At 58.4% G+C, this 10129-nt stretch overlaps 1 protein-coding gene across 1 annotated transcript; it reads right to left on the reverse strand.

Moving 5' to 3' along the window:
- Positions 1-753: 753 nt before the first annotated feature.
- On the reverse strand, positions 754-9376 carry LOC137672027 (multidrug and toxin extrusion protein 2-like). Its single transcript, XM_068415970.1, has 17 exons — positions 9272-9376; positions 7589-7690; positions 6975-7043; positions 6470-6618; positions 6268-6310; positions 5499-5543; positions 4995-5092; positions 4664-4761; positions 4211-4324; positions 3903-3970; positions 3528-3636; positions 3366-3441; positions 2960-3029; positions 2200-2332; positions 1712-1806; positions 1396-1477; positions 754-989 (listed from the first exon to the last, which is right to left on the reverse strand). The coding sequence occupies exons 1-17, from the start codon at positions 9374-9376 to the stop codon at positions 754-756; spliced, it is 1692 nt and encodes a 563-aa protein (XP_068272071.1).
- Positions 9377-10129: the final 753 nt, after the last annotated feature.

A 10129-nucleotide genomic window follows, 5' to 3' on the forward strand; every position in this document is an offset into this window, starting at 1 on the left:
GCCTCAAACCACGGGGCCGGGAGGCTGAGGCCACGCCCCGTGCAAGCCCGTCGTGCTGCGCAACCCAGGCGCAACGTCTCCCCTCTCCTAACAGCCTCATCGTGCCAATGACCGGGGTCATGCTCGCACCACATTAACAGCCCAACGTTTACTCAGAAAACTTTATTGTATCAAAATCCCACCTTACAAAAGTGCAAAGAAGAGTTGTTGTAGGCCCCATGCCTGCCCCGCAGCAGGGAGAGCAGGGCCAGCAGCCAGCGCCCGACGCCCCAGCAGCCATCTTCCACCAGCCCCAGCCCTGCCCCACGCTGCCGCAGCGGGAGTGAGGGGGCCGTGCCACGCCGGGGTGCTGGCACAGACTGGGCGTGAGGAAAGGCACTGTGGGCAGCAAGAGCCTCTGCCGTCAGCAAATGACATGGACAGATGCCCCCAGGGAGGAGGTAGCAGGACAGCAGCACAAGGTCCCTGTCTCCTTCCCAGGCCAGCCCCAGGACACTCCCACCTATCCCAAGTGACATCCCACTGTGGTGCAGGAGAGGGACCAGCTCTCCAGCACTTTCTTCCCAGGTGCCCCATCCTCACCCCCTTTAAGAACTCTGCGTGTGGGATAAAACATTGTGAGTTAACCAGAAACTGAGCAAAGTGACTCTTTACAAGGAACTGAGGGGGAATTCCTTCCCCCGCACCATCCTCCTCCTGGGACGATACCATATGCCCTCCTGCTCTGTGCACAGCTCCCCAGTGTCACCAGTTCTAGCCATTGCCAGTCAGGAGCCGGAACAGTATGCCCACCAGCAGGACAGCGATGGCGGTGGCAGCAGCCAGCACGCGGCGGATGATCAGGGCCCTCCATAGCACAGCGGGAGGAGCAGGGACGACTGCAGGCTCCTCCTGCGTGACGAGCTGGTGGTCAGGTTGCCTCTCACCTCCCACGATGCTCTCAGGCAGGACCACAGTGTCCACGGTGTCCGTGTCAACAGCGATGTAATCTGTGCAACAGAGAGGTGAGTGCTGCAGGGAAGCCGAGCTGCAAAGTCAGGGGAGCCCAGTCTGATACTGTACAAGCGCTAGGGACAGCCCTGGGGGCCCTTTCCCAAGGCTTAGGGACATGGGGACACGCCACAGCAAAGGGGCAGGTGTTCCCAGGTAAGGCAGACACTGGCCAGCAGTCCAGGCTCTTCCCTGGAGCAGTCAGGGTGGTGACAGGGGTACTGGGGTATCTCGTAGCCTGTTACTAAGTACAGAAGTGCCACTGGCCTGGGACTAGCACCAGACACTCTGCTCTTTGTAGCCATCTGGGCTACAGGACAGACACAGCTGCCATGACTGGGAAGGAGAGGAAGGGATGGGTGGAGAATTTGGGCTCCCTCCCTGTCGCCAGGCCTAGTTACATACCCACAGCAGAGGTTTTGTTAGCAGCTGTGCCATTGGAGTTCACGTCCTCCAGTTGTTTCTTCAGTCCAGCTCGGACCTGAGCCTAAAAACACAGGGAAGAGTTGCTCTTCTCAGAACAAGGCTGGCCTGCGCAGCCAAGCTAACCCGAGCCCCCTCCCTCAGCAAGTGTGCTCAGCACCAAACTGCTCCTCTGCTACAGGAGAGGGACAGACCCCCAGTTCCCTTTTGCCCCCTCCCAGAGGGCTGTGGCATTGTCCTGGGACAGGAGCTCATCTAACACCTTTGAAGAGTTACTAGAGAGAAGCACGAGTCTCACCTCTTCTGCAGCTTTCTTCCAATCCATGCGCATGACAAAGGCCGAGAAGGAAAGGGCTTGCAGAGAGATGCAAATGATCATCCCCACCCACAGACCTGCAGCGATGGAGAGTTACTTCAGGGAGCGCTTGGGGAAAGCCTGCTCTTGCCAGCCACTGCCAAAATGCCCCCGGACTTCAGTGGGGTCAGGTTATTGCCCCATGTCTAATCCAGTCTTGATGGGAGACCTGCCCTGAAAGGGAACAGCTCCTGGGGGGAGTCCTGTGCTGGGAGCAAGCCTGGATTTACTAGGACATCTCAGCCCCCATTTGATGGAGGCTACTCCGAGCCTGCACCACCTAAACACTTGAGCGTGCGACCCAGCCCCGCCGAGCGGAAGGAGGATCTGAGCACAAATTCCAGGGCTGAGCTTTTGCTCAAGGCAGAGGGTTTGGACCAGCAGAAGCTGTGCTGGCAGCTCGGACAATGCCAAACGGAGGACACACGTACCTAACACCCCCATCTTGGCCGCAAACATCAGCGAGATGCCGATGGGCAGGCCGATGGCGTAGTAGCCGACGGCGTTGGCAATAGCACCCATCTTCTGCTTCCCTGTGCCCCGCAGCACGCCGCCGCACGTCGCCTAAGGAGAAAGGGCAAAGGAGTCAACACACGGGACAGCACGTGCCATGGAAGGTCCCACCACAGGAGCTCTGGGCCATGGCACGGCCCTGGGAATAGGGGAACCCACAGCAGCACGGTCCCACAGAGCCCAGAGGGACCAAAGCCACACCACTCCTCTCGCCCCTGCTGCCAACCCAGGCGCGGAATGCAGAGCCATCTGCAGACACCCAGGCGTGCCAGCGGACCCCATAGTGCTCTCCACACTGCCTGGGTCCCTCTCCCAGGGACAGACAGGAGGAAACAGGCTGAAATTACTACCTAACGAGTTGTACGAGCACTGCTGCTATGCTGTGAGTACCTGACACCTCTGAAGACCCATTGCTCTGACAAGCTAGTAAAAAGCTGAAGCCTTGCCGGGGGAAAAGAGGGAGAAAGAACTGGGTTGTTCTGCAGCAATGCCACCAGGCAACTACAAGCACAGGGGACGCCGAGGTGCTATCGGTAGTGCAAGATGCTGCTTTGATAATTTATCAGTTTGCTTCTCTGCATCACTTTAACAGATCAAGAGTGAGCTCGAGGCAGCTTAGCACTCTCCATTGCACCCCAACCTGCAGAGAGGAATCGCTGCACGTGCTGAAATACTCACTGCTGCTGCATCAAACAAGTGGAATGGAGCAAAGATGACCATCACTTTGGACACCAAGATAACGATCTCCCTGTTGGGAAGATGTACACACTGGTCAGGGAAAGCAGCACCGCCTGGTCCCAAGGGACTCTGGTTCTGACATATCTCCCTCAGCCAGCTGCAAAGCCTGACCCCAGCCCGTGAGACTTGAGGGAACATGTTCAGCTTGGATACCACCATAGTAGTGACCCAGTGTCAGCAGCCTCCATGCTGCCCAGTGACATGGGGCAGTGGGGAGGAACCTTTGGGGAACATGTTTGCCAGATGGAGCTTCATGAACTCTGTCAGCAGCTTCTGAGTAGCTCCTGGGATATAAATCACACCCTCCAAGAAGGTAATAATAATCAAAAGAAAGCTGTTAACCCACTTGTCGTTGGTGAAGATGTATCCCACCACGTCCTTTAGGGTTCCTAGTAATGTTGCAACCACCACAGCAAAAACTCCTGAAAGAAAAAGCAACAGTCAAATCGCTTGCCCCAAGGGCAGCACGTCCCGCTCCTTTATTCCCCTCCGCAGGACCTGGGCTGACCTGCGCACAGCAGGGCAGTAACGCAGGAGGTCTTGGCTTGCACCACATCCCCCGATCCCAAGGCATTGCCCACTCTGACACTCGCAGCCACGCTGAAGCCCAGAGGCACCTGAGTAGCAGGAGACAAGGAGGAGGTGAGTGGCAACAGAGCCTGCAGGAATTTGCTTCTTCCCCAGCAGGGAATTTGGGGCAAACTGGCATTGCTGCAGTGAAGGGACTTTCCATCTGCAGCCCACCCCTGGATGTGCACGTTAGGCCTGAGAGTCACCACCTGCCTGGTACCCACTCCTGCTTCCCTCCCCAGCCTTGATCTGCAGGGCCATTGTCTGGGGGCTCCTGCCAGGTTGATCTTGGTTTAATACATCCCGCCCTTACCATGTATGCCGCAGAGGAGAGCTCGTAGATGACGGACTGCGCGCCCAGCTCCACCACACTGAGCAGCCCTGGAAAAGATATGTCGCTTCCTTCAGTAGGTCAGAATTAAACCCCTCCTGTGCTGACGAGGAGGTGGTGATTACAGGGTTCCCATCTAACAGATGCAGCATCCTGCAGAACCAACCCTGCAGGCGAGGAGGCTGCTGGCAGGAGGTGCTCTGGGGACACGCTCAAGAGGCAGCCACCAGAGCAGGCATGGCTGGAAGATGACCCGTTGAATCAGAGGAAAAAAGAGGATTTGGACTGACCTGCCAAGAAGCTCCCGATCTCAAAGGTCCACCATTCAATACACATCATGAGCATGCCGGGTACCGCCAGACGGATAAAGGAGCCCCAGTCCAGGAGGCAGTCCCTGGTCCAGCCTGCAATGAGGAGGTGAAGCAAAATGAATGCATGTTCTCCCTCTCCTCCCCTGAAGGGGAGCCACACGCTCTTCTGGACACTGAGGACAACCACCACAAGCCCCATCTCACAGGACATCAGCCTAGTCCTGCTGTACCATGGTGCGTTCCTGAGCCAGGGTGATCAGCAAGAACATACTTGGGGCTACAGTAAGGGCCTTGGGCTCATGGCTTACAGAATCTACTCGCCGTGAGGGGATGGTAATCCCCTTGTCAGACCTACATCTCGGGTGCAGGTGACAGGGCCAAACCCCCAGGGACAGACACTGGTATTTTGAAGGATTAAGCTATGAACAGTACCTCCCCAGGTCTCCACGTGGATCTTCTTCCACCACACGTAAAGGAAGAGGAGAATGGCCTGAGTGTACTGAGAAACAGTGTTAGCCCAGGCAGAGCCCCTGGGGAGAGAGACAGGTGGATTACAAACAACGTCCTCCTTCACCACCTCCTCAGCTATGGCAGGAGAGACCTGGTGGCACTCATACAAGCCTCGCTGCAGATATGGGGCAGATCTCTCCAGCCTTATCTTTCCAGGATGGTTAGCTAGGGGCAGAGGGTGGCAGAACTGGGCACCCAGGACACCCCCCACAGCCCCGAGCAAACCCCTGTCACCATCTCTGCTCACACTTACACCATGCCCAGCTTCAGTGCATATAAGAAGAAGGCGTTCATGGCCACATTGAGGATGTTGGCTGCAATCCCCGTCAACACCTGAGGCAAAATGATCGCCTGGAAGCCAAGGAGAGACTTTGGAGTTTGCTTCCCCAGCACTGCCCAAGCCCCCACCCAGCGAACATGGGAAACCTGCATCAATGCCCAAGGAGAAAGCCAAGAAGGCAGCTCCTGTTTCAGGTAAAGCTGGATCGTGTTAGACATGCAGAAGGCAGCATGCAGGGCTCAAGAGCTGGTGCAATCAACTCAGTGCAGAGCTGGGAGGAGGCAGTGGGGAAATGGAGCAAGCTAAGGGTGGTTCCCATGAATTCTCCCTGCCCTGCAGGGCTGGCTTAGGGCTGTGCATCACACATTCCTCAGCCCAGCTCTCCCCAGGACAGGATGAACTTAGATCCCCAACTTTATCCATGTTCCTAGGAATACCTTTACTCTATGGCCCAGAACCTGGCTAGTTATACAATACCTGACTGAGTAAATATCTTGTCTGCAGCTGGTACAGAAACGCCGCCTGCAAGAGTCAGGATTCATTTCATCAGCACCACCACACTATGGTTCAACAGCCAGCTACCATTTAACACCCACAGATAGGTCCTTCCCTCAGCTCCTCCCTCCACCTCTCAGGGTGCCCCAGCCAGGCACGCTGCCCGACACCCTCATCCTGTGTGGCATCTGCCAGCACTGGCTGCGTCCCAGGCCAAGAGTAATAAAAGACACCTCCTGTTCCCACTGGGAGGAGAGATCAGTGTCCAAATGGGAAGTCTCCTATGCTTCCTCATCAGCACAGGAGAGCCCGGAAACCTTGGAACAAAGCATTAATCTACAGATGCTTATTCCCCAGGGGTGCTGCTCCCTGTCTCAGAGGAGTCCCTTCAGAGAGACAGAGTGACTAGCCAAGAGCCCAGCAGCTGTGGGTGTGTGCAAACAGCAAGCTGCAGCCTTTATCTCAGAGCTAAGAGTGAGCCCTGGAGGCCCTGGTTCCAACGTCCACTGCCAGTTACTCATCGTGCAGAGTGGCCTGCAGTAAATGGCTTTGCACAGCAAGACAAGAAGAGTGCGTGTTTGCTGGTCCAGCAGCTGCTGGCCAATACACATCTGTAAAGTCCAAGATCAAGGGGCACGTTGTAAAGCCCTAAACCATGCTGCCCTGGGATCCACAGAGCAAAGACCCTCCCTCCTTTCCCCAAACATTACTGAAGGATCCAGAGCTTCTAACAGCTTTAGCAGCAACTTACTGGAAGCGCTGGAATAAAGATCATCACGTAGACCTGAGTTAACCTGGAAAGAGAGTTGTTTCCCCAGTTAACCATAGAGCAAAGCAAGAGCCAAGCCAAGCAGCGCTGCACTCAAGCTCCACAGAGCCTTGATTTCAACGCTACATGGCAACCCAGCCACAGCCAAATGCCTGATCCAGAAGGGCTCGATCTCCCCCCTGACCTGGAGACCTCGGGGTCCTGTCGCAGGAGCAGGAGGATCCGCTCGGTGTTGACGAAGAGTGCCCAGCAAGGGAAGCAGCACAGCAGCAGGATGAGGATCCCCCGCTGCAGGATGGTGCCCACCTGCTTCAGGTTCTTGCCACCGTACGTCTGAGTCAGGAGAGAGGACCAAGGTGAGCGTTACAGGGAACCAAAGGGTCTGGGCAAATGCTCAGGACCCAGGGCAGCAACAGGCAGATTAAATGCATTTCCCACACCCTGCAGGGGCTAGTGCCAGGCTGGCGGGGTATAGCTGGCTCTCAGGTGGATTGCACATCCCTGTGCTGCCCAGGCATGACCCAGGGCTCCTTGGGGGAGCTGCTGGGAGGGAGCAGGCTCCAGCCAGGGCATTTGTAGCCCCATGTTGGCTGGAAGCTGCCATCCTCCCACCCTTCGTGCCCAGATCACCCTGCACAGGAGGTAAGATACCACCTGCCAGGCACAAGAAAGGGGGAGCTGCTACTGACCTGGGACATCAGCGTGTCGCATGCTGAGGCTAAACCGGAACCGATGGAGATGCCCGTCACGTTGATAACCTGGAGGAGAGACAAAGGACTTGAGTTGCAAGGGAGGGTGACAGGGGACCTGGCCCAAAGCACTGTGTCCCTCCCAGCTGGGTGGGGAGACAGTTCTGCTATGAGTTTTTGGGAAGTTTCCAGCCCTTCTCTATTTCTCAGAATAACACATTCTTGTTACCTAAATAGTCTGTTCTCCCCTCTGGTGTGGAAAAGGATCCTCTATCAAGGGGTGAATATCTAAAGGACCACAGACAGTGCTGCTCCTAGCCACAGGCGCACTCAAGGTCTGGCCTAGGTCCAGATTGCTGGGCACAGGCGGCAGCTCCCTGCCCAGCTGCTGGCCTTGCCCTGGCACAGCCACTGACTGCGCAGTTCCCAGCTCCTGCCTGTCCTCAGGGCGAAAGAAAGATTTGGTGGATGCAATGTTTGTGTTGCATCAGGCTGTGCTTACGCACAGGGTCCTCACGTAGACACTCCTACAGGGCCTTTTTTTCTTTCCTTCTTTTTTGGGTGACATGTAATTTTTATGTTCTATATCAGAGGGGAATCTGAGCAATACGTACAGACACGGCCAGTGTCACAGCATCCAGCTCGGCTTTCCCCAGGTGGCCACAGAAGATGGAGCTGACCACGCTGATCAGGAACCCCAGCAGCTGGGCGACAAACTAGGATGGAAGGAGGAGGAGGAGATGGTGAGATGCGGGATTAGGACTTGGGGAACACCACCCTCCCCCCCAGGAGTCGGACTACGAACAGTTGGTTTCCTGGTGTCACTGCAGCTGACAGGCCAGGGCTCTGCTGTCCCAGGAGCCCAGCACTGCGGGGGCAGAGGAGCCAGCTTGAGGACTCGCTTGATTACATGGGGCTTAACGGCTTCACTAGAAATCCTCTTGCCCGAGATGAAAGATGCACAGAGGGGGAAAAAAAAAAATCCCAATGCTTTTGCACACTTCTGTGCATCTGTGGAAAACTCTCCTCCCAAACCGCAATGTCCTCTCCTCCTGGAGAGACATCAAGTCCAGCCTGCTTGTTCCTCGCCAGGGGCTACAGCAAGGCTTAGCGATGCCAGGGCAGAGCTTGCACTCCAGATCTTATCATCCCTTGGCAAGAGGATGGCTCCTCTACAGGTGTCCGAGGTACCGAGTCGTGGCACAGCTAGAACCAGATGGCAGGAGTTAGGGACATTTATACCCGCTGAGGCGTGGGCATGGCTGGGGACCATGCCCAAGGTCTGCTTATGCTCCTTTCCACCCAGCAGCTGGCAAGCCGTGAGCCCAGCGCTGCAGGAGAAGCAGCTCCTGCGGGGGCAGAGGAAGAACAGAACAAAAACTTCTCCTCTCCAGCCCTCCCACAGCTGCCTGTGGATGCAGTCCTCCTGCCAGGCCCGAGCATGTTTGACCTGCTGCTGTGAGTAATCCCGGCAGGAAGGTCCATACCTCCACGATTGTTCCAGCGCAGGGTTTGACATGAAATGATCGTTAACTAACGGCAGCTGTAGGTTTGGTTTTGAGGTTATCTGTGCACGTGGAGCAGCAGGCTCTGCCGCAGGTGCATGGGGGGTCTGAGCTGGGGCTGAGGCGTTCAGTACAGAAACTGAAACCCGTCTATACTTCCTCTGCTGCCTGATCACAGCAGGTCAGCGCTTTGATGTCAGGGAGGGCATCTCTTCACTGGTTGCTACTTATTTACCAGAGGAAGTAGAAGATTCAAAGCACACAACTTCACGCGTGACGGATTTAGACCAGGGCTGACACAGGCTCCCCTTTGCAGCTCTAAACTGGGTTTCCCAGAGCACTTGAACAGCTTCTCCCCCCTCCCCAAGCCCACCCCTCTGCTGTCACAGCCGCGCTGGCAGCCCCTGCAGGAGCGGGCACCGAGCTGAACAGCAGCAGGAGCTCCCGGGGCAAGGAATAAGCGCTCGGGTGACAATGAAGGCACGAACGGTGGCGGTTTGGTTCCAGCCGTGCCGTGGGCATCCACGGGCTGCGGGGCACGGACCGGGCTGGCCCCGCTGCGGGCACGGAGGAGGTGAAGCCCCCTCGGAGGGGCGGCTGCGGGGCCGTGCCCGGGGATGAGGGGCCGTGCCGGGCTTGGGACGTGCTGGCAGAGCCGGCCGGGCCCGGGGGCTCCTCCCCAGCCCGGGGCACCCCGCCAGGCTCCGGGCACCCGAGCCCCGCGCCGCTCCCGGCCCCCACTCAGCGCCACGGCCCGTCCCCGTCCCCATCCCCCCCAGCCCCAGCTCTCACCACGGGCCCCGCCAGCCGGGCCAGCTCGCAGCTCTCCCGCCGGGCCCCCGCGGGCAGGAGGCGCCGGGCGCCTCGCAGGCACCGCGCCGCTCCCGCCGCCGCCATAGCCCCACCGCTGCTCCCGCCGCCGCCCGGCTTATGGGCCTGGCCGGGGCCGCCTCCGCCCCCGGGGCCGCGGGGCTGCCGGCTGTGGGCGGTGCGGGCCAGCACGGCACGGCACGGCACGGCACAGGGGGGCAGGGGCTCCGCCGTGCACCGGCTGGGGGCTGCGGACCCTCCGCCGGCCCCGGAGCGGGAGCCACACCGCCGTGCTCCGGCCGCGGGTCGGGGACCCCTCGGTGGGGAGGCAGGAGCTGGGGACCCCCCCCACGTGTTGGGCAGGGGCAGAGCCCGCCGTGGGTTTGGGGGGGCTGGGGACCCCCCTGCGTGTGCTGGTGAGGGACCTGGGGCCCTGCTGTGCGGGGAGCACGGGACCCCCCCTATTTGTTAACTGACATCTAGAGCCTTCCTACATGTTGGCTATGGGATGGGGACCCCCCTGGGGATCCCACACACATTGACCGGGGGTTCACCAGCGGTCCAGAGACCCCCACCCCAGATGGTGGCTACAGACCAGGGACCTCCTTGTGGGGCAATGGCTTAGGGCCCCCATGTGCTGGCTGTGGGCTGGGTCCCCCAACACGGGGCTCTGCAACGGCAGCGTGTCCCAAGGCCACACACAGGAGGATGTGAGTTTCCTCAGCCAACATTCGCCTGTCAAAGGCAGGGACGTCTCAGAGAAGGTGTCACTCCGGTCTCGTGCTAGGTAAAAAGCAGCAAGTTTCGCTGGCGGTTGCTCTGAGTGGCACGGCTTTGTGC

Source organism: Nyctibius grandis, chromosome 18 (genome assembly GCF_013368605.1).
Source record: "Nyctibius grandis isolate bNycGra1 chromosome 18, bNycGra1.pri, whole genome shotgun sequence".
Classification (NCBI taxonomy): Eukaryota; Metazoa; Chordata; class Aves; order Nyctibiiformes; family Nyctibiidae; genus Nyctibius; species Nyctibius grandis.

What these genes read in the sequence shown, in the direction of transcription:
- LOC137672027 (XM_068415970.1), bottom strand. Translation starts at nt 9,376, where the DNA reads ATGGCGGCGGCGGGAGCGGCGCGGTGCCTGCGAGGCGCCCGGCGCCTC. An exon ending in GCGACACGCTGATGTCCCAG is followed by an intron (nt 6,619 to 6,974) that starts GTCAGTAGCAGC and finishes CTCCTGACTCAG; the next exon opens with ACGTACGGTGGCAAGAACCT. An exon ending in TCTTTATTCCAGCGCTTCCA is followed by an intron (nt 5,544 to 6,267) that starts GTAAGTTGCTGC and finishes TGACTCTTGCAG; the next exon opens with GCGGCGTTTCTGTACCAGCT.